Source organism: Pyrus communis, chromosome 15, assembly GCF_041283825.1.
Source record: "Pyrus communis isolate YQ-2024b chromosome 15, ASM4128382v1, whole genome shotgun sequence".
Lineage (NCBI taxonomy): Eukaryota > Viridiplantae > Streptophyta > Magnoliopsida > Rosales > Rosaceae > Pyrus > Pyrus communis.
In genome coordinates this window covers 29,034,806-29,059,284 of record NC_142579.1, presented here as the reverse complement: position 1 = coordinate 29,059,284, position 24,479 = coordinate 29,034,806, and the positions used below count along the sequence as shown (strand labels likewise).

Below are 24,479 nucleotides of genomic sequence, written 5' to 3'. Positions count from 1 at the left end.
TAGATGATCTAGATTGAATCACTCTTAATGGTTAAATTGTGGAAACCCGTGGAAGACGCCAGAGCCAGACCCTCCCGAATTGCAAGAGCTTCTGCAAATAGGGGGGAGGGAACGTGTGTAGATGACTTTGATAAACCAGCCATAAATTTCCAGCAAAGTCACGGATAACCATTCTCATTCCCCTGATGAAGCGATTAGCATCCCAGGCACCGTCAGTGTTCAGTTTCCACGGCCCCTATCTAGGCCCAGTCCACAATGATGATGAAGAGGTCGAGGGATCGCGGAGAGGCAGAGAAGAGAATGTGACTAGTAAACAGTTTTGCCACCAAGAGATCGTGTGAGAGACTACGGCATTGGGAGGGTCATATTTCCCGGACCAGAACATGGAATTCTGAGAAGACCAGATGGCATGGAAGAACATCAAGAGTAAATCAAACCTGTGTTTGTCCAAAATGGGAATCAGGGACAACATTCATTCATGGACTGAGAGGGAAACATTTCCCTTGGGAAAGTGCCCTAATACCGAGAAGCTCCAAACACTGGTCGCAAAAGGACAGTCACAGAGGATATGAGCACCAGTCTCGTTTTCACATCCGCACAACACACAGCTAGAATCAGAAATGATATGACGTTTAACTAGATTTGCCCTTGACGAGATGATGTCCAAGTAAAGACACCACACATTCATCTGAACTTTTGGCGGGACATTTACACCCAAAATTCGTTTCCAAATAAGGGAACTATGGGAATCCCCAGAAGAAAAGGCAAGGTGGGATCTATTCGTGACCAAATCAAGTGCATTATAATAGGCACTTTTGACAGAAAATAAACCTTTCTTGTCAAAATGTCAGATAACCTTGTCATCCAGAAGGCACAGATTGATAAGGAGTGAAAGGATGAGGTTGGCTTCTAGCTTAGAAAATAGTTCTGCTATAACTTCTTCCTTCCAACATTTATTTTCCGCATCAATGAGATCGCTGACCAAACAGAGATTACAATCTGGGGGCCTGAGAGAAAAGATACGAAAAGATGATGGTAAGGGGAGCCATTTATCATCCTAAATCCTTATTTTTCCACCAGAACCAACCCTCCATCTCGAGCCCTTATTTACTATCTCCCGACCCTTGCAAATGCTCATCCATAGAAATAAGTCGACAAGCTTCACAATCGCTTAGGAGAATGAAGATGAAGGGAAATATTTGGCACAAAATATCTTAGCCATCAAAGAGTCAGGATCGATCTGAAGCTTCCAAGCTTGTTTAGCTAACAACCCGAGGTTGAACGCGTAGAGGTTTCTAAATCCAAGACCCCCATCATTTTTGGGAAGGCAAAGCTTGTCCCAGGCTAGCTAGTGGATTCTCTTACCTTCCTCGGAGCCACTCCACCAAAACTGGGCCACAAGGTTGTTAAGGTCATAACAAAATAATTTGGGTAGTAGGAAGCAGTTCATTGCATATAGAGGAATTGCCTGTGCGACAACTTTGACCAAGATTTCTCGTCCCGCCGAACTGAGGAACTTCCCTTTCCAACTTTGGAGGCGCCTCCAGAGACGTTCCTTAATGAAATTGAAATAGTGACCATGGTTTCATCCCACCAGTGTTGGAAGTCCCAGATATTTATTGTGATGAGCCACCCGGGTTACCCCTAAGTCGGACGCCAAAGCATCCTGGACATCCCGCTTTGCGTTTCGGCTAAATGAGACTTCACTTTTTTGCAGGTTAAACATATGTCCTGAGGCAGCCTCATACTTGCGAATGATGAACAATATTTGCTGGCATTCCTCCACATTTGCTCTTGCAAATAAGAAATTGTCATTGGCGAACAGGAGATGGTTAATCCAGGGTGTGCTAGAGCAAATCGAGACACCTTGGATGAGACCATCACATTCCTTTTTCGTAATCAGTGCCGAAAGGCCTTCATCACATAAAAGAAAGAGGTAGGGTGACAACGGGTCGTCCTGCCGAAGCCCTCTTGATAGGTGAAGATTGATCATAAATGCATAAGAAACCGTTGAGACGCAGGTCATTATCAAATACACCCAGTTCCTGCAGAAACCAAGTCGAAGAAGGACGTTTCTCAAATAGCCCCACTTAATTTGGTCATAAGCTTTGCTTATGTCTAATTTCAAATATAAGAACCCATTTTTTCCCCTACGCCTCTTGAACATGAAATGAGAAAGCTCCGAGGCCAGCATGATGTTATCGGAGATCTGGCGGCTCGGGACAAAAGCACTTTGATGATGAGAAATGACATGTTGGAGAATGGGCTTGAGGCGGTTGACAATAGCTTTGAATGCAATTTTGAAGAGCACGTTGCAAAGACTGATGGGTTGGAGTTGAGACATATCTTCCAGTGCTTTAACTTTTAGAATGAGGGTGATGTAGGTGAAATTTACTTTCTTCAAAAGGTTGCCCAAGTTTAAGAAGGAAAGCAAAGCCGTAGAGACATCATCGCCCACAATGTTCCAAAATTTTTGAAAGAACAGAGGGGGGATTCCATCAAGGCTGGGGGCCGTCGAGGGTTACATCTAGAACACTGCCGTCTTGATTTGATTGGCTTTGAATTAGCACATAAAGAAAGCATTCATGTCCTCTGTTACCCGGTTGTTAATAGCGTCAAGAATTTCCCCGTCCAAAGAAGAATGATTGGATGAGAAAATTCTCGAAAAGTAGCCAGTTATCACTCCTTCAATCCCTAAGTCATCCTCATGCCAAACACCGCTACATCTTTCAACCCAACAATTCAATTTTTCCCCCGGCAAGTGGATGCTCTTCAATGGAAAAAGTTGGTATTCCTATCGCCATCTTTCATCCAGGCTATCCTGGACCTTTGCCGCCAATAAGTCTCATCTTGAGCCAGAAGTTGCAAGGCAAGGGCTTGTCTTTTTGCAAAAGAGGAGGCTGAGAACGGTTGAGAGTCAATAAATTTGAGTTTTGAGCGAACCTGGCTTAATTCAGTTTGGTGTTTCTTGAAGGTTGCTCAGTGCCAAGACAACAGGGCCAGTCGAGTGTTCTTGATTTTCTCAACCACCTGGAACATGGGATATCCGTTAACATGTTGGGCCCAGGTCGAGCGAATCACGTCAGCACAATCCGGATGATAGGTCCAATACTCCTCGAAGCGGAAGGATGTACGATGAGATTAACGGGTACTAGCCCGAGGCCTAGTAGTGAGAGTAATTGGGACATGGTCAAAATTATGAGGGTCAAGGTAACGAACCACCGAACTTGGGAAGAGATGTTTCCAAGAATTGGTGGCGAGGAAATGATCCAGCCTCTCCTTGATGTCTCCACTCCTAGAAGTCATCCATGTAAATGGGTTCCCCTTAAACCCCAGATCTCGGAGGCTATAGTCGCCCACTGCTTCTCTAAATTCCAGTAGTTGGTTGAATGGCCGATTGACGCCTCCCAATTTCTCTCCCAAGTAAAAAAGTTCGTTGAAATCACCCCCACCACCCACATGATTGAACTTGCAGCAGTAATCTATCTCAAAATATTCTAAGATTGTGTCGGTTCGCCTGACTTGGGCTTCGGTAGAATCTGGTAAATCTTCAGTGATCCGGGTCGCCCACTCTTCCAAATTCAGCATCAATATAGGATTGTGAACTGGAAATGATATGGATGTTACAATCCTCTTTCCAAAGTAAGCAAAGACCTCTAGACTGGCCCGAGGCATCAACACCAAACAAGTGGTTAAATTTTGAGAAATTGTAACGAATGAACAAAACTTTTGGTTTCACAGAGAAATACCAATTTGAGATTTTCCAACGACATCAGGGTTTGCAGCACCTAAACTCGTCAAGGGTTCCCAAGCCCTCGACAGTTCCAAACTATAAGATTCATGGTTTTCGGCAGGGACAAACATTGGTCACCGCTGCCATTTGAAAGAATTCCTTACCCGCCTCGTTCTTTCTGCCCAAGAGCCCCGCCTTAGTTGCATCTTCAAATTCTCTATAGGGGCTGATGACTACCTCTAAAAGATTACTTTCGTTCAGATCGCCAAATCCAATATGAGGGTTCGTCTTCTGGTGCTACTGACCCTTTCTTTTTCGAGCTTTCGATTTAGGCTTTACTGACTGGCTCATTGATAACCTAAGAGATTGGCCATTGTTCACTTTAGGCTTTTTGGGGGTTTAGCCTGAAGGGGTAGTGGTTAATGGTGCATGAGAAGTTCCTCATTTAGTCCTAGTTAGGATGTGGAGGGCCAATGTTTTGGGATGAGACCGTATTTTGGGCTGGATCTATTACCTCTTCAATCCGAACTCCAAGGAGGTAGCAGTCCAGAATGCTAAATGTGGGCTCTATTTCGCTTAGGTCGTGTGAGGCTTTTAGGAGCCCTTCAGCATTTGCGAAAACCCAAGAGGGAAAGTTACGTAGATCACACCAGTCATTTCTAAAGGAAAGCCCATTCACAGCTATGATCAAGGAGCCGTTGCGAAGTTGGGTCTCATAGCTGTCAGGATGCCACATATGTCCTAGTTTGGTATCCTAGGACTGTGCTGCATCAGAGGGGGCAGTGAATCAGAGTTGCCAGACGTGACATACGTGGCAGAGGGCCCAGGTACCACCAGTGATTTAGGGTCAACATTTGTATTGTCTGTAATACTGGCCATTAACGTGGAAGTCATGTCCGTTGCTTTTGCCGGGAAAGAAATTCAGTCGCCGGATTTTCCCATGGCTGATCTGGAATACCATAAAAACCATCTGGCGTATTCCAAGAGCTCCTCCAATGGTGCTCATTAGCTCCAGAAACCAGAAGTGGTTTCTTCCGTTCCGAGAATAGTAGGGTACATGCTATCGGCGTGGCTTTTGCACGAATGTCCTCTCCGAAAGGGTTATCGTGTCCTCGATTGGGGTTTCTCGGCCACGGACAGCCACTGGAATGACCAAGTCGGCCGCATTGAGGGCAGAAGTCTTGGAGGCCCTTATACTCTAGACGGATAAACCGTGAGCCATTACTCAGGCATGGTATTGACACACGGGTCACGAGGGGTTTTGAAGCATCAAAATCTACCTTGAGTTGGAGGAAACCCCTAAAACCATCCTCCAGAGGATCCTCGATTTCCATGGCAGCCCCTAATTTTTCCCCTAAGTAGCGAGCGTTCTTCTTGGTGCATAGGTTTCTAGGTATACCATGGGCTTGAACCCAGAAAATCGCTCGGTATGCTTTGATGTCGTTTAAAGAATGGTACATTGGTCATGGCTTGATCGAGAATGCATAGCCCTTGACAAACCAAGGGTTCCCATGTAGGATTCGTCGGGCCACAGACTCTTCGCCCACTTAGATGGAATACACATTTGGCTTTGCTCTGAAAACTCAAATCGCCCCAAACTTGTTCCATGTATACCGTAGTACGTCTTTCACCACATTCTGGGACGATTCCTGGTCAGTGATCAGGTGACCAGCCAGTTGAATGGGACTCTCTAGGCATTCATCGAGGTCGAGGCTATCCTCGAAGCAGACAAACATACACTCAACTTCTTCATCTTGGAGAGGCATTGTGACTTGAACCAGTTTGAAGAAAGCACATGAAGACCAGGTCTCACACTAGATCTCACAATGGCCTAGGAAAGGCAATAATAAAACCCAAAAGGCACCAACAAAACCCCGAGGGGCACTACTAAACCCTGAAGGGCACCATCCAAAAAACTTACAAAGTTCACATTTTAAAATCTTACAAAATTCAACACACTTGCCTTCCACAAACGCATGGAAATGCTCTTAGGATGGCTGATTTGCAGCTGATTTGGTCTTACATCTTTAATTTGTCTGTGTCATGCCCATGCATGATTCACCTTTAACTCTTTCTTGATTGAGCCGTTATTGTCCATTGCATGCGCATGGAAATCCCGGTGTGCCTCAAGAGTAATTTTGTCTTACCCAAAAGTTCACGTGTCACCTTCATAATTTTCTTGATTATTTTTTGCTCCACATACAGCATGTAAAAGAAGTTATAGGAATTAGAAAGCATTTAAGCTATATATATTACTAGCTAAATATATCCTTTCTAATTTTATGTACAATCGCATTACTGTGTGCATACTATATATGTATCGCTGAACAGTCTAGATGACTAACCAAAAAATAAAAACAAAGAACAATCCAATTTTGATTTTAGTTTTGATTTTTGATTATCTTTATAATTGTTAAGCGATCGATCTATATGATCATATTTGACTAAGAAAAAGAAACAAGGTAGTGAAAAAGGCAGAGACTGTAAAAAACACATGTACTACCGAACATATTTTATTTCATTCTGTGCATGGAAGCCAGGGTACACATCCACCTCAGTCAACCAATAATTCATCTTTGTCCGACCCATATGCATGATCGATAATACAGAGTGAATTCGATGAATATAGCGTATGAATCAAAATGAATAAGTATTAAGCCAGGGACCATGCGTAATATGTGTAATTTTTTTTCTAGAAACTACGTAATGTGTTTAATTGTGTAGTGCATAATCAAAAGAAGTAGGAACTACATGCAATATATTGATGGAGACATGAACGATTCAAATCGATCCATGCGGTGCGGGGACCTCATGAGTCTGATTCACACACTTTCAAGTGACTTTACTTCCGAGATGTTAACACTCTCTTGGACACCAATCATGGAGGCATTAATAATAATATTCGTACATACTTTTTAGAGAGAGGGAGGGAGGCGGCTGTCTCTAACAAACTTTCAAGGGTTTTTTGGAATTGGAATGTTGGTTTGAGAGCAAGAAGCAAATGAGGCAGTCTCAAAGTGGACAACAACAGTATGTGCATTCAAAATATTTTACATACATTATATTTTTGTTTGAGAGTAAATGGTATGTTTTCATCTAACTGCTTACAAAGTATTATCCTACTTTTATGTTCTTCTTCCAAGTGTGCGTTAATATTTAATTACTCATTTATCAACAATAAGTTGTGGAAGAATCTTCTGTCCTGACTTCTTTGTCACAAAATCTACACAAACAGCCATACGTAAATAATCCACCAACTCTGCTAACAAAGATAGTATAATAATGATGATAAATAATTATTAAATTTGTCAGTATTTCAGTGATGAAATAACGTGCACCAAAGAAAAATTTAAACCGAGAAAAATTAGGTAGTAAATAAAAGTCCATGGCCCGTTTGTTTGGCTTCGCTAAATCTCATTAGACTAGACTGAACTAATTTTTGGTGTAGTCCTGTATTTATTTCACGCATGGACTACGTTTAATGAGACACGTCTATATACTAAGTTCGACTAAAAGCTTTGCTGGAAGGTTTTAGCGAGATCCCTCAAAATTGGACGGACTGCTAAGACAACTTTGCTCCACTTCACCCCTTCCCACTTAGTCCCTCCTATCTACTTTTTCCTTGCATTCCACAATCCTTTTCAAACCTAGATCCTGTAAAATTTGAAACAAAAAAAAAAAAAAAAACACACACACACACACACAAAAATCTACATGGTTTCCCTCTTCAAAATTAGATCTAACTCCCAAAATTCAAACCCAGAAAACCCCAAAACATCTGCAGTGGGATGAGCTTGAAATTTTCAATCCCAAATGCACCCAGAAAACCCAAACCAGATCAAACCTCATCTCCCACCTTCTACCTTCGAGCCAATCACACATGCACACCACCTCCTTCAATCTCTTTGTTGCTCTGTGTTTTGATTTTAAAATTTGCAATCAATTTTGTGAGAAGAAGTGAAGAGGCAAAGAGGATTTGCAATCGAAAATGTCGGTCTATTCTTCTAAAAGGTAAAGGCAACATACGTGATCATTACTTAGGGAGAAAATTGTAGCAATAGTCATTAACTTTAACCCAATTGGAGCAATAGTCCTTCAACTAAAAATTCATGACTATTGGTTCCTTAACTCATCAAAACGTGCAGCTATGGTCCTTTTAGTCAACTTCATCAGAATTTTGTTAAAATGACTCATGTTAGAAGGACCATTGCTACAATTAGGTCAAAGTTAAGGGATCATTGCTTCAATCGAGTTAAAGTTAAGGGACCATTTCTCTATTTGGGTTAAAGTTAGGGACCATTGCTACAATTTTTTTCATTTCATTTTCTATATTTGTGCCTTGATTCAGCCTCACGTGCATGGCACATGACTCATTTTAATGGAAGTTTTAATGGAGTTGGCGAAAATGACCATAGCTACACTTTTTGATGAGTTAAGGGACAAATGGACATGAATTTTTAATTGAGGGATCATTACTCTAATTGAGTTAAAATTGAGCGACCATTGCTACAATTTCCTCTTAATTAGGTTTTAAAAATTAAATTATTACAAAATAATATAGTTGTTGTCACTCAGTACTACGGTGTGGTGGTATTCCTTTTTACTAGGAAGTGAGAGGTCTTAGGTTCGAATCTCATGGACGGCGAATTCGATACCAAATTAGGTTGCCCATTGTGTGACTTAGCCAAACTCCCCCTCCCCTTAATGTAAAAATATCGATATATTAAAATATATATATATAGTTGTTTTTGGTTTTTTAGGCAAAAGTAAATTAAAATTTAGTAAAAAAATAATTCGGGTCTTAAAAATATCGTAGTTCATAGTTCAGTCTCGTACTACACCAAACACTTCACTATTTTTATCCTGCTTAATCCAAGCCAAGCCAGTCCAGCTTAGTGCTGAAAGTAGTTCAATCCGAAATAGACCGGTGCAACAAACGCACTCCATATATTTTATGCAACATTTTATTTTTATGGTTTGTATCCAAAGGTTTAGAACCCTAAGACCATCTCCAATGGTTGGCCTAAAAGCCAAATTTTTTAGCTCGGAAAATTTAGCTTTTAGCCCAGAAACAACTTTTCTGCTTCAACCGTTCTAGCCTAAAATTTTAGCCCGGAATTATTAAAGAATGAACTTAGGCTATTTTTTTGTTAAAGAATGAACTTACGCGGATCATCTTATTCACTTTCTCCGCTTGACTAATTCCAGTGACTTATGATATTTGTTTTCGCATGGTTGTGCAATACCAACCAATACATATTTTTCTGTTAAAAAAAAAAAAAAACAAAAGACCAATATATATTATGATGTTCCCAAATTCAAAAAGAAAAACAAAATAGGAACTAAGTTTTTTATATTAATGGTATTTTTAAGTAAATAGGATCAACTCTCCTCATTTGAAGGCCTTGTAGATAAGGAGAAATTTTTTAAAGTGCTTGGTATTCAAGTGGGTGTCATAAAATAAGTGAAGTAGGACGCATAGGCGGAGCCATATGGAGGCTAGAATTGGCAAGGGCGCATCCTGTAATTTCACTGATTTATATGTGATGTCTGCTAGTTTATACAATGAAGAGTATATATATGATCTATTGGTGTAGTAGAGTTTAAAGTTTCCAGCAAATCATGGATTCGGGATTTGTTTATGCAAACAATTATTTGATTTTCTTACCATCTTCTAAGCCTTATAGAAGATCCATTCAATCTAGAGGAAAATCCAATTAACTTGAAAGAAAAATCTCATGGTAATAATTTTAAGCTAGTCAAGACTTTAAATTTTGTTCGAATCAAAGGTGTTAATCATTTTTTATTAAAGCTCGTAAGCAAGCTCTATTCTTATGATATAATCATCCAAATACTAAATTTTTCATACAAATTTTAAAACTCCATCAATCTTGTTTGATTAAAATTTTCCATGACAATAGAAAACAACCAAAAAAACCTCTGATTGTTTTCTAATTAATTATACTTGTAACTTTTTTTTTTTTTTTTGGGTTTCTTTCATTTAGCTTAAAAGCCCCTTTTGGAATAGAATTTTAACTTTGCCATTGGCAGCACATAAAAATATATCATTTTCTCAATTTAAATTGTGACACGTACAGTACGGCTTGAATACCGGACACTTACATCAAATTCTAAGCTTTCTCATTAGTCATCATTGTTATTTATCCATTTAATAGTCTCAAATGTGCAAAACAGTTTTTAAGTGAGTGGGATCAATTCTCCATTTGGAGGCGTAGCTAGTATATGAGAAGATCCGCTCTTAATCTGAACATTTGGACCTTTTAACAAAGACGTTTGAAAATATAGACATAAAAAGCTAAAGCAAATTCTAGCTTTCTCATCATTAACCTTGTCATTTATCCCTTCAGGTCTCAAATGTGCAAAAAACACGACATAATTGGTGTCGACCGCTTAGAAAACTGGACGGTGGAAACAGGTAAATAACAAAAAAATGAATCATGTTAGGTTTTGTTTTAGAGAGAAAAGTTTTGACAGCTTGTTTTGCAGATTATTATTTGTTAAGTTTTGTTTTAAAGGAGTTAGGTTTTTTTTTTTTTTTTCTTTTTTTTTGTCAAACGATATATTTTGTTAGATTAGATGTTAGGTTCGTCACCGACGGGATTTGAACTCACGTCGTCATGCAAGGGCTTAATACCCTTCCACCACTGTGGTAAATGATCACTTACAAGGAGTTAGGTTTCATGTCCCTCTTTTTTTCCTTGTATTTTTCTTATTTTCGTTCTAGAAGAATAAGTTTATGTTCCATTTTTTTAATGTATTTCTCATCTTTTTTTTCTTATATTAGAAGGGCCAGGTAAGGTTTATTTTCTCTGGCTAAGAACAACTTCTATTTTCACTATTAATAAAAATTCTCTTGCATCGTCGATGTTTTTTAAATAAAAAAAACACGATGTAACATGTTATTCAGCCTACCACGTGACACAATAATTTTTTTTCATCGCAATGTGGTGTGATAATTTTTATTTTTATCTTTTAATTAGGGCATCTCCAACGAAAGTTCAACAAGATAGCTACCTTAGCAAAAAAATTTAACTTTTTAAACAGCTGCTCGCTAGATGTAGCGAGGAGGAGACAAAAATTCAAGGCTAACCAAACATATTTTAATGTTATTTCGCTGTACGCTCGCACACCAGCCGTTTTCTAGAAGCTTATGCAACTCAATGAGACCGCCACGAATATCCAATATGCACTAAGTTTACTAGCAATAAGTTAAATAGCTATCGCTATTGAATTCGACTGACTGCTAAATTAGCATTGGAGTGTTTGATCAAAAAAAACAAAAAATTAATGAAAAGTACTTGAAAATTTTGAGTTTTAATAATAATGATAAAATAAAAGGTAAAGGGTATAGTACCATGATTGATTTTTTAGTGTAAAAATGTGATTTTTCGTTAAAGTGAATAATATCGTGGACTTTTCGCTAAAACTCCCAAAAAAAAAAAAAAAAGCATTAGAGTGATGGCTGGCTAAAATAGAAAGAAAAAAAAAAAGCTAAATCTAAGAGTGACGTTCTTCAGAGGAAATGGTTTGCATTTTCGATTGAATCAAGTGAGATGGGTCTCGTTATAAATCTAGGACCATAGGTATTGGGTATTAAAACAATAACATTATAGCTCAAAAGTAGTAATAGTTCCTACACTTTATCTAGTTTAATTTTTTTTCCTTCAAATTCTCGTATTAATTTCTTTAGTTCTTAAACTAAACACTTATTGTATTGTTGGTCCTTTTCATTAATACTGTCTATTTTTCTTTTAAATTTAGGGGTATATTAGTAACTTGAACCCATATCATTAAAAATGAATTTTAAAATGAGAAATGAAAAAGACATAAAAAAACACAAAGAATTATAACTTCTTCTTTTTTTTTTTTTTTTTTTGTGTAAAAAAAATGAATACATAGGAATTTTTTTCGCAGTTCAATATGTGATTTCTTAGTTGGTCCAATCACAGTTGGATCTCCTGCTAACTTTGAAATTACATAGCCTAATATTTACAACTTGCTAAAGTCCGACCATATTCCCTTTGTATTTTTATAGTTCAAATTTCATTTTGTTTTAAGTTTTAGATATTAATTTATAAATTTTCATTTGTTTTGTATCTTCTTTTTTGAAATTTTAAGTTAAAGTTCCTAATATATACCTAGACTGAACGGAAAAAAAAAAGACAATGTTAGTGAAAATAACCAATGGTGCAACACATTATTAAATTCGAGGACTAAAGAAACTAATATGAGAGTTCAGAAACTAAATTTAGACTAGAAATAAAATTCAGGAACCATTGCTACAATTAAGCATAACACAGTTTCCGCACGCTATGTTGTGTTTATATTATTACGAGTAATGCTAGGAAGACTAAATTTATAAACTAAATTTATAAACTAAATTTGCAAACTAAATAATATGTCACTAATAGGAAATGAGCACATTTACCAACGTTTAAATAATAATCTGATCATCAACTTCCATGTCATTTAGTTTACAAAATTTAATCTACAAATTTAATTTCTCTAGCATTACTCAATATAATACATACACAACATAGCATGCGGAAACTGTGCAGCTATATAACTATCCGATTTCAAGGCCAAGGAGACCAAATCAAATACGCCTACGTCTTGGGGCTGCAGAGAGAAGGTCTCTGAGTGAAAAGTTATAGTTTTTGGTTGTGCAGCTATATAAGTATCCGATTCCAAGGCCAAGGAGACCAAATCAATAAGCATACGTCTTGGCCAAAAGACCAGAGGCTGCAGAGAGAACAAGTCTCTGAGTGAAAAGTTATAGTTTTTGGTTGTGACCAAGCACCAAAAAAATAATGGGGAGAAGCCCTTGTTGTGCAAAGGAGGGCTTGAACAGAGGCGCTTGGACTGCTCATGAAGACAAAGTTCTCACTCAATACATCAAGCTCCATGGTGAAGGCAGATGGAGAAACCTTCCCAAAAAAGCAGGTAACTATTAAACCAAAATGCTAATCAGAATCATTAGTAGCTTACACATTTTTTCTAGTTACATTGGAGGGTTTCGAATCCTGAATCTAGCTTACTCCTGCGTACCTACCTTCACCGCTGGGCTAACCGCTAGTTCATTCCTGGGTTTATGTGGGTTTTCTAATTAATTAGTGCTTAATTATATAAGCAGGTTTGAAAAGATGTGGGAAGAGCTGCAGGCTTAGGTGGTTGAATTATCTGAGGCCAGACATTAAGAGAGGCAACATATCTCCAGATGAAGAAGAGCTTATCATTAGGCTTCACAAGCTTCTGGGGAACAGGTACTTCTCTCTGATTTTTTTTCTATTTTTTATTTATTTATTTATGCAAGGTTTTTTATTTTGATTGATTTTTTATGTTTTATTTTCAGATGGTCTCTAATAGCTGGTAGGCTTCCGGGGCGAACAGACAATGGAATAAAGAACTACTGGAACACAAATTTAGGTAAAAAAGTTCATGACCAACAACAACAAAGATCTGCTTCAAATCTCAAGCACCACAAAAATGGTGAACCAAATTCCAAGAACGCAAAAAGTACGGACATGGCATCACCATCATCCCTTGTTTACCGTACCAAAGCTGCCAAGTGTACCCAAGTTTTCATCAACCCACAGCCACACAAAGTCCTACTTGGTCATGATCATCAACAGTGCACTGAAGAAACAAACACAGTACTAATGTTTGATGACAAGCCAGCTGCTATGGATGATGACCACATTAATAGGGCACTGTCGTTTTCTTCATTCTCTAATATCAATGCTGATCAAGAAAATTCAACCTCGGATTTTTTGGTGGATTTTGACATAGCCAGTCTTCTGAATTCGGATTTCCCTGAAATTAATCACGATTACTTGAATCATAATAATAGTGACAATATTACGTCACATTTTGTAGATGAAACCGCTCAATTTTTTTCAGAGGAAATGCTGCAACATTGGAATAATGGTGGTAGCGATGATGGTGATGATCAAGTTCAAGTTCAGCCAAATTTGGCTCTCAATTTCCATTCCTTCACTTCTTTTCTGGGTTCTGATCATCAAGGGGAAGAATGGCTTGGAGTTGGAGAGAGTAATTGAATAATATTTCCTTATTATATCATTATATTTAACAGTGCCACTTGTGTATTTTTCTCGTGCTCCGTACTTGAAAAGAAAACCTTACCATTTAAGTTGTACTAAATAATTGTAGGAGGACCCTTAATTATATAATTAAGAATCGAATAATATATTGATGGATCATCTTGTCTCCATTATGTCCTACTTTTCTTTGTTTTATATGATCGGTGCAATTGCTTTTGAGATGTACTATTTTCCGATGGAATATTGCCCTTACGGTGTATTTCACATGTTGTCCTGCAGCGGAACAAGAACCTTTTGATTTGTAAGTTGAACTACATGCCATGAAAAAAAAAAGAAAGAAATGCTTTTTAGATAAAATAGTTTTAAGATTGACATAACTCTTTATTCTGATTTTTTAGATTTAAAATCAGTAAAAATGATCTTTAAGATTGTCCACTGTCAATCATTTTGGTCATTTTGTAAAAAAAATATCCGTCAAATTGAAAAAACCACCGGTTCAAGCGAATGGGTTGATTTGATAAAAATATCCTCAATTTACAAGATATTTTCCACGGTGGACAATCTCATGAGCATTTTTGCTCACCACTATTTAGTATGATGTATGCTCATCTCCCTATCTATCACCGTTAGATGAGTTTGAATTTTGATATTTGTGCTTATCTACTACATGAATCTCGAAATTTAATCTCATCTAACGGTGATAGATAGGGTAGTGAGCATACATCATACTAAATGATGATGAGCAAAAATGTTTCCTAATAATAGAAGAAAAAAGGGAAATCGGTAGAGTTTTCACGCATGCTGATAAGAATCATCGACGTAAACCACACAACAACTGATAGATTTTAGATACATGGTTAATACTTAATTCTGTGGAATAAGTTTAATTACATATATGATAGGTACTCAGGGAAAGGGATCTCCCCGGATTCCTTCCATCAAATTCATCCAATCACCTAATCCGGACCCTTGAAATTTGATCAAACGGCTCAAGTTATTATAACTTTTAAAGGGACCCTTTGTTTTTAGCCATTGGATCAAATTTCAAGGGGTCCGAATTAGTTGATTTGGTGGATTTAGTGAAAGGGATATTGAGAGGATCCTTTTCCGGTATTCAGATACTACTAGCAACGGTACTTGCGCGATGCTGCATGTCTTAAAACTGTATAAAATATGCAGAAAGTTCTAAATACATACAATATGCAATACTATTTACATGTAGAAAACTATTTACAACCATATGAATTGGCGGTTCTATTGCCATTGTTCTAATATTTACATCTTTTCCGAATTGAACTCCTAACTGTCCTTCACCGTACAAATTTTTTTGTATGTAATTTTATTTACATACAAAAAATAATATTTGATGTGTATATACATACTATTTACACACAAAAATTTGGTAGATAGTCCCTATTGATATCCTCATGAAATATGCAGATAAACAACCTATTTTACCTAATCATAACCAAACCGTGTGGTTGCAGTTGACTTTAAGTCGTCAATGAAACAAAAAGACCTGAAGTCGAAGATAAACGTGAACGTAGAAACCTTCAAGCCCGAAACAGAGTGGCCCTGCTTTTGCAACAAAACAATCCTTTTATTATAGAAAATTACAAGAGAAACTTTTAAAAGTGGAAACAAAATTAAGTCAAATGATTAGGGCACCAGAATTTTCCTTGACCATACACAAATAAAATTTAAATTAAAAAATAAAAAAAATAAAAAAAAGCAATCTCATACAGAGATTGAAAACTCATTAAACAATTTATTAAGCATATATAGGTTCACCCAACAGATAATCTTATTTAATCACACTATTTAATTTATCAAATTGATTATTTAATCTTATCATGCTAAACAATTGTTCTGACAATACCCTCTCATCCGAGTACGATAAACCAAAAATTCTTCAATCTCTTGCATGTTCATTTCAGTTCTTAAAATCGAATGAAAAGATTAAAGTTTCTTTCTTACCGAAATCCACCAATTTAAATCAAATGCACCAAAAAAGCATACATGTTCTTTCCTTGAATTATACATATATTTGAGAAGAATCAAATAAAGACTAAAATACAAAATTCTTTCTCCCCTTAAACAAAATTCTATACATGCATATAATTATCTTAACTTCCTGGAAACAATATTGGATAATGTGCAAACGTAGACATTATAATGCTCAGAAAATAGGCCATCTTTTACAGTGATAAACGGTAAGCTTAAGAAATTAAATTACCATTTCACTCGAGAAGTATAAAGTTCGAAAAGGGTAAGTAAATAGACACACAAAGATATATATCTTTGACGCACAGTCGACCATGGTCGTCAATGGATGTACAGCATCAGGAACACTGAAAAGCCTAGCAAATTTTCGTAATGGGGCTGGAAAATTGAAGTTTAAATAGTAATTTAACAACTTAAAACACTAACTGGGATTGTAGCATAGCTTTTATTTCTGCAATATAAATAGTGACAAAAAGAATTAAATTCTTGAGAAGCACTTGAAAAAATAAAAAAATTTAGAGAAAAAAAAAAGTCATTAGCAACCCCCATGGTTGTTGTTAAGACACATATATCTACAGATATAAACTTTATCTCACCTCAAAGAGAACGGCAAACAACCACACTCAATCGCCTAATGAAAAAAAATTGAACAAATTAGGATTCAGTTGGTATTAAATTGAAATGGGTTGAATATTATAAAAAAAAAAAATGATTAAAGAAAATACATAATTTATATCTTTTGAGGGAAATCAAATTACCTAATTGAAATTTGTTGGAAATCAAAGGCTTTAACCTCGTATTGGAAATCAAAGCAGAAATATGTAAAAGAGCGGTGACATACCTGTGGAAGTCTCGAGCATGGAAAGGCTCTGGTTTCTTGCAAAACAACGGAAAATAAAATAAGAAACCCGCTAGAAAACTCAACAATAGATTGGTTAAAAAACACTTTAAAATACTCTTTGTACCACTTGGTGATGATATTGTTTCCGGATGAAACTAAGTATCCCAAAATTATCTTTTCCATCTCGGAACATTCAAATTTTTCAATAGAACATGGATTCTATAATGTTGGTTAAAATTATCTACACTGCACACATGCAGATTAAGGCAAATACATAGCTAATTACGGAACAAAAAAATCATAACTTGTGTTTAACATGCATAACATACTTTAACTTACAAATAATGAATTTACATGCCTGGCATGGTTGGGGAGTCTGGTTCAGCGACAAAATAGTTGCCTCCGCTGCAATTCAATTCCTATGCATCTGCTCATGGATAACTCATATGTAAAAGAGGGTGTTCGTGCCCAAACGCGCATATTTTTAAAAGCACAGATACACGTTTGCAGGTATAAATAAACGACAAAACAGAATTGTTAATTCTAACAAAATTGATAGCACCGAGTGGAAGTTTGTAAGACTCATTTGCACGAAGGTGCTCTATAGAAATTGAAAAGATAGAAAATTGATAGTTCATGATTTTGGTAGTCCATATTAGATTAGCTTTAGATTCTACCAGTTTATTGCATGTCTTTCATCCATAATTCATGTCCTAATTTATCTGTTTAGGTTTTAGTTCTTGCCTTTGGGGGAAAACCCGAAATCTCTACCTCAAACGCTCATCTGCAATCACACTAACGCAACAAATTAATCAATCAATTTCAGAAAAATAGAGCACAAATTAACAAACCTGAACAAATAGGATCGGGATGAATCTTAGAACATACCTGAGTTCAATTCAACTTGTCCGACAACAGTCCCAGCTTCGGGATCACTGATGATAACATAGACCAACACCCTGAAGAACTTGATTCAATGAGAAGGAATAGGAGGAAGAAGAAACAACCCAAGTTTAAACATCGTAGAAAAGAAACTGATGTCAGTACCATAGAGTTTGATTTGGGGATGTCTTTTCTGACTAAACATATAAACCAAGATTGTGTAATATGAATCACAACCATCCAAACACAAACTGTAGCTCATAACTATTGTACAGAGTATAACTCTTACCTACAAATCTAGCTTTACACAAATTGAAATTAATTGTAGTGTTTGACAAAGCCTAGGTGGGCGATTTTATTAAAAGATGAGTTAGGGAGCCCTTGAAACAGAAGAATCCAATTGAAGAATTCAATTACTGCAAAATGTAAATTAACACACAACAAAGAGAGATTGAGCCATTCAATACGCCTAAAACCGAAGTCGTTAAGTTTCGTTCGAATCAACACAAATTCGAAATAAAACAAATATATATATATATATATATATATATATATATATAATTGTTATACAATGTACCTGGTCGTGATTTCAAGGCATGGCGTGCCTGGATTGGACTGGAAATTCATCAGAAAGCCGGTTTGAACTCCGAGGTCGGAGAAGAAAACAAAGACCAATATTCTCAAGGTCTTGCAGCGACGATTGTGAGATCGAGATAAAACGGTTGAAACCAAATTTGAGGGCTTTGACAAAACATTGAGAAATCTTGGAATTGAATCACTGAGAAAACATGAAAATTTAAACACCAAAGAAGTTAATCGCTAAAAAAACATTAAAAACCAAAATCAGAGGCCAAAAATCCATAAAATTTAAAGATTTAAAATATGGATTTTATTAATCAGGTAGTGAATCGGTAAAATACCACACATGCTACTGAGAGAACTAAATCAAACAACAGTAAATAATAAACCCTACTTTATTTTATTTTTTTTAATTCCAAAAAAGAAAGAGGGTAATGATTTTTCTTTACAAACATTTCTAACCCAATGAAGGACGTTCCTGTGAAGTCCTTAAGTGAACATATCTCTTCTGGGTTCTGTTGTGCTAGGAAAGCACCAAAATCTTTGGAACCAACTCAAGCTAACCTACAGGAAATATATCAAATAGAAATGCAAGAACAAAATATAAAAGACACCAAGATTTTAACGAGGTTCCTCCACAGTCAGTGTAACTGGAGTACGTCCTCGGAGCAGTAGGAGCTCACCCAATAATCCACTATCAACCAAATGGGAGTTTACAAAGTGTTGGCAATCTCACAACCCAAAAGCCCAATACACCCAATAGCTCTCACACACCAAAGAAACAAATAGAGAAAGAAATATAATGAATAATTTCTTCTCTATACATCTAGCTCAAAGCTATTACAACAACAACTACTTTGATGGATGATTACTAACCAAATGAAGCAGCAGCTTCTTCTTCCTTTTGGGCTCTCTGCAACTCTCCTTCTCTCTGCAGAAAAAATGAGCTCTCTTTCTTCCTCCTTGTTTTTCTTCCAAACCGAAAATGAATGAGCTCTCATTATAAAAAGCAAATTCTCTCTTTCTTTGAACCAACACCCACGGGTGGTGAAGACAAGAAAACATCTTTTCCCTTTTTTTCTCCCCAAAGAAGGAAAGATGTTTTCTTCTTTTTGGTTTGTTTATTATAAAGATATGGCCACTTGGCCACATAATCCAACAATCTCCACCTTGGCCAAGTTCCGAAAACGCCATGATAAACCAACCAACACAATTGACACAAAAAAACACTCCCAAACACTAGCAAGAGAACAACTCATGCAGAGCCAATTCTCCAAAACTCCTACTGCTCAACGCCTTCTTTATATAGGCAAAATGTGAGCCAAGTTCAAGCAATGAACAAACTTGGCTACACCAACAACCTTAGTCAACATATCAGCGGGGTTGTCTTTAGTTGGAATCTTCTGGAGAATGATTTCTCCTTCACCAACAACTTCACGAACAAAGTGATAACGCACATCTATGTGCTTGGTCCTCGCATGATGAACCTGATACTTAGCCAAATAAATGGCACTCTGACTATCACAATGCACCTCCACCTGCTTCTGATCAACCCCCAAATCTCTAATCAGCCCATGTATCCAAATGGCCTCCTTTATAGCTTCAGCAACTGCCATATATTCAGCCTCTGTAGTAGACAAAGCAACAGACGACTGCAAAATGGACCTCCAACAAACTGGCCCTTTAGCCATAGTAAACACATAGCCTGTAGTAGACTTCCTTCCATCCAGATCACCTGCATAATCTGAATCAAAATAACCAACTGCAAAATGACCAATACCAGAGTCATCTCTCTCAAAGCATAAACCAACGTCTCGAGTACCATGGAGATATCTCAATATCCATTTAGCTGCTTGCCAATGCTCTTTACCTGGATTATGCATATATCGACTCACCATGCCAACTGCATGAGCAATATCCGGTCTAGAGCATACCATTGCATACATCAAACTACCAACCAAATTTGCATATGGTATATCTTTCATTTGCAGCTTCTTTTTATCAGTTTTAGGACACTGTAGAGAACTTAATTTAAAATGAGGAGCCAAAGGGGTACTAACCAGTTTGGTTGAATCATGAACTCCAAACTTCCGAATCAACTTCTCAAGGTATTGTCTTTGATTCAAGCATACCAAACCTTTTTCTCTGTCTCTAGTGATCTCCATGCCAAGGATCTTCTTTGCTTCACCAAGATCCTTCATCTCGAACTCATTCTTCATTTGCTTCTTCAATTTCCCAATCTCTTCGACATTCTTTGAGGCAATCAACATATCATCAACATATATCAACAAATAAATGAAAGACCCATCTTGCAACTTCTTGAAGTACACACAATGATCATATTGACTTCTAGAATAATTTTGGCCTCTCATAAATTTATCAAACCTCAAATACCATTGTCTTGGAGATTGCTTCAAGCCATAAAGTGATTTCTTCAACTTGCAAAACAAATTCTCTTTCCCTTTCACTTTATACCCATCCGGTTGACACATATAGATCTCTTCATTCAAATCACCATGTAGGAAAGCCGTCTTCACATCAAGTTGCACAAGTTCAAGATCATATTGTGCAACAAGAGCTAACATAATGCGAATTGAGGAGTGCTTCACAACTGGAGAAAAGATTTCATTGTAGTCAATGCCCTCCTTTTGTGCATACCCTTTAGCAACTAATCTTGCTTTGAATCTGACATTGCTTTTCTCAGCAACATCTTCCTTCTTGGCATACACCCATTTGCAACCAATAGCTTTCTTACCCTTAGGCAATTTAGCTAACTCCCAAGTCTTGTTTTTCATGAGAGAATTCATCTCGTCGCCCATGGCATTGCACCACTTCTCCTTTTCCTCACTCTCAATGGCTTCCTCAAAATTGGATGGAATCTCATCAGTGATAATAGGAAGAGCAAAAGCAACATAGTCACTATACCGAGCTGGCTTGGTAATATTTCTCTTTCCTCTGTTCTTGGCAATAGACTCTTGAGGTGAAACTTGCTCTTCAACTTGAATAGAATCTTCAAGTTCAACTTCTTCAACATCCTCATGGTCTCCCACTTCTTCACTTGTAGTGGCTTCGACATCAGCGGAAATAGGATTTGAAGTACTAGAGGCAACTTTCTCAAGCTCCACCTGTTGGACATCTTTCACATTCTTTTCAGAGTCTCTGAACATATTTTCTTCATCAAATGTCACATCTCTGCTGATTACAAGTTTCTTCATCTCCGGGCACCATAACCTGTAACCTTTGACACCACTACTAAAACCAAGAAAGATAGCCTTTTTGGCTCTAGGATCAAGTTTATTTTCAGTTACATGAAAATAAGCAGGTGAACCAAAAATACGAATATAATCATAATCAGTAGAAGGTTTTCCAGTCCATACCTCCATTGGCGTCTTACCCTGAACAGCAGCTGAGGGTAATCGGTTGATGATGTGACATGCATAAGTAATTGCCTCTGCCCAAAATGACTTGCTCAAACCCGACTGAGACAACATGCATCTAACCTTCTCAAGCAAGGTTCGATTCAATCTTTCTGCAACTCCATTTTGTTGTGGAGTTCCCCGGACACTAAAATGTCTCACAATCCCTTCCTCTTTGCAAACTTTAAAGAAAGGGTCGGATGTGTATTCACCACCATTATCCGATCTCAAAATCTTAATCTTTCTCCCAGTCTGGTTCTCAACCATTTTCTTCCAACCCAAGAAAATGCTCAACACCTCACTCTTGTGCTTCATAGTGTAGACCCAAGACCTTCTTGAATAATCATCAACAAAGGTCACGAACCAATGTCTACCACTCAAAGAGGGAGTCTTTGTAGGACCCCAAACATCCGAATGCACATAATCAAGAATGCCCTTCGTCTGATGTACAGCAGTACCAAACTTCACTCTAGTTTGCTTCCCCAAGACACAATGCTCACAGAAATCAAGCTTACAAGTCGTGGCACCTTTTAGAAGACCTTGTTTCACAAGCCCTTGTAGAGCTTTCTCACCGGCATGGCCTAATCTCATATGCCACAGTCTAGTAGTATCAGAATCGGATGTGCCCATATTTTCTGAGACTACAGATGCTTCACCTGTCACAGTGCTTCCTTGCAATAAATACAAATGGCCACATCGAGGAGCTTTCATCACAACAAGTGCATCATAAGTCACCTTCAATGTCTGCCCATCTGAATGAAACCTGAAGCCCTTGGCTTCCAAAGTTCCCAAAGAAATAAGATTTTTCTTCAAATTCGGTACATACCGAACACCTGTCAACTCTTTAATCATGCCATCATGCAACTTCAAACGAACTGTACCAATCCCTTTTGTTGTGCAAGGATTGTCATCTCCCATGAACACAACACCGCCATCAAACTCTTTCAAGCTTGAAAACCAATCCTTGTGAGGAGTCATATGATGAGTACAACCCGTATCCAACACCCACTTAGTAGCACAATCAAATGATGAGGAAGTGGTTAAAGCAAAATCAGAAAAATCTGTTTCAACCTCAGCAACATTAGCTTCAGAACTTTCTTTGCCTTTGGTCTTCAATCTAGGACAATCTTTCTTCCAATGGCCCTTATTACGACAAAAGGCACATTCATCCCTTTCCAAAGGTTTTCTACCTTTAGAGTTTCCTCTAGGTCGAGACTGTGATTTTTTCCTGCTAGAAGAGGATCTCCTCTCCGATGATCTACCTCTAACAAATAAAGCTTCAGAGGTAATATCATGATTTTTATCTCTATGCCTCATTTCATAATTCATCAAGGCATTTGACACATCTTCAAATTTCACAGTTTCTTTACCATGCATAATAGTGGTAACAAAATGCTCATAAGAGTCCGGCAAGGAATTCAACAATATTAAGGCCTTATCTTCATCCTTAATATCCTCATCTAAATTTAACAAGTCGGCAATCAACTTATTAAAAACATCAAGGTGTCTAATCATTTTTGTACCTTCTTTGTATTGGAAGCGGTAGAGCTTTTTCTTCAAGTGTAGCCGGTTCTCTGCACTCTTCGTCATATACTTGTCTTCCAATTTTTGCCACAACACACTTGCCAAAGTCTCCCGCATCACAAAATACTTCTGAGTTTTTGCAAGGCACAACCGAATTGAAGAGCAAGCCCACAAATTTAATTTCTCCCATTCCAGTTTCGACATAGCTTCAAGCTTCTCTCCCAAGGCGGCAAGAAGATCTTGTTGAGCCAACACATCTTTAACCTCACATTGCCACATCCCGAAGTTGTTTGTGCCATCAAACTTTTCCACTTCGAACTTTGCATTTTGCACCGTAGTTCTTGCAAACCCAGAGCTGCTTCCAAAAGGATTCTCATCTTGCCCGTCTGACATCTTTGGCAACTAGACAGTACCCAAGAGCAACCAGTGCTCTGATACCAATTGTTGTGCTAGGAAAGCACCAAAATCTTTGGAACCAACTCAAGCTAACCCACAGGAAATATATCAAATAGAAATGCAAGAACAAAATATAAAAGACACCAAGATTTTAACGAGGTTCCTCCACAGTCAGTGTAACTGGAGTACGTCCTCGGAGCAGTAGGAGCTCACCCAATAATCCACTATCAACCAAATGGGAGTTTACAAAGTGTTGGCAATCTCACAACCCAAAAGCCCAATACACCCAATAACTCTCACACACCAAAGAAACAAATAGAGAAAGAAATATAATGAATAATTTCTTCTCTATACATCTAGCTCAAAGTTATTACAACAACAACTACTTTGATGGATGATTACTAACCAAATGAAGCAGCAGCTTCTTCTTCCTTTTGGGCTCTCTGCAACTCTCCTTCTCTCTGCAGAAAAAATGAGCTCTCTTTCTTCCTCCTTGTTTTTCTTCCAAACCGAAAATGAATGAGCTCTCATTATAAAAAGCAAATTCTCTCTTTCTTTGAACCAACACCCACGGGTGGTGAAGACAAGAAAACATCTTTTCCCTTTTTTTCTCCCCAAAGAAGGAAAGATGTTTTCTTCTTTTTGGTTTGTTTATTATAAAGATATGGCCACTTGGCCACATAATCCAACAGGTTCTTCATTTACCTGCACAAAGAATCAAAAAGGTAAAAACCCAATAAAAAAATCAACTTTTTTTTTCTCTAGAGATTCTGACAGAGAAAACTGGAGAGAAAATTGAAGAGATGTGCACTAACTTTCTAAGAGATAGGTCTAAATGGAGGGGATGCTGTCCAACGGATGAGGATGAGGAAGGAAGCTAGAGAATAAGGGAAGAACATACCATCGTTTCTATTTTTCCAGAAAAAAAGATCTGCACTGGTTCCGTCATTTTTAGCAAGAAAGTGAGAGAGAATACGCCATCGAGAGAACTCAAGAACGGCGATGGGATAGAATGCCTCTTC

At 37.6% G+C, this 24,479-nt stretch overlaps 1 protein-coding gene and 1 long non-coding RNA gene across 14 annotated transcripts; one reads left to right on the top strand and one right to left on the bottom strand.

The window, feature by feature from the left end:
* Window positions 1-12,347: 12,347 nt before the first annotated feature.
* LOC137717087 (transcription factor MYB1-like) lies at window positions 12,348-13,983 on the top strand. 2 transcript variants are annotated; one of them, XM_068456399.2, is made up of 3 exons: window positions 12,348-12,697; window positions 12,888-13,017; window positions 13,107-13,983. In XM_068456399.2, the coding sequence occupies exons 1-3, from the start codon at window positions 12,565-12,567 to the stop codon at window positions 13,810-13,812; spliced, it is 969 nt and encodes a 322-aa protein (XP_068312500.2). In that variant the 5' UTR covers window positions 12,348-12,564; the 3' UTR covers window positions 13,813-13,983. The 2 variants fall into 2 exon arrangements, with proteins under 2 accessions (XP_068312500.2, XP_088542410.1); XM_088686284.1 differs by having other exon boundaries at window positions 12,366-12,697; window positions 12,885-13,017.
* A 1,061-nt stretch (window positions 13,984-15,044) lies between these two features.
* LOC148690829 (uncharacterized) lies at window positions 15,045-18,638 on the bottom strand. Of its 12 annotated transcripts, none has more exons than XR_015956927.1 (7): window positions 18,575-18,638; window positions 18,120-18,320; window positions 17,549-17,619; window positions 17,405-17,444; window positions 17,000-17,087; window positions 16,578-16,695; window positions 15,045-16,450 (listed from the first exon to the last, which is right to left on the bottom strand). It is a non-coding gene; the product is annotated as an uncharacterized LOC148690829 (long non-coding RNA). The 12 variants fall into 12 exon arrangements; XR_015956931.1 differs by lacking the exon at window positions 18,575-18,638 and having other exon boundaries at window positions 15,045-16,270; window positions 16,416-16,450; window positions 18,120-18,533; XR_015956932.1 differs by lacking the exon at window positions 18,575-18,638 and having other exon boundaries at window positions 15,045-16,197; window positions 16,416-16,450; window positions 18,120-18,532.
* Between the last annotated feature and the right edge of the window lie 5,841 nt (window positions 18,639-24,479).

What these genes read in the sequence shown, in the direction of transcription:
- LOC137717087 (XM_088686284.1), top strand. Translation starts at nt 12,565, where the DNA reads ATGGGGAGAAGCCCTTGTTGTGCAAAGGAGGGCTTGAACAGAGGCGCT. An exon ending in AAACCTTCCCAAAAAAGCAG is followed by an intron (nt 12,698 to 12,884) that starts GTAACTATTAAA and finishes TAATTATATAAG; the next exon opens with CAGGTTTGAAAAGATGTGGG. An exon ending in CACAAGCTTCTGGGGAACAG is followed by an intron (nt 13,018 to 13,106) that starts GTACTTCTCTCT and finishes TTTTATTTTCAG; the next exon opens with ATGGTCTCTAATAGCTGGTA.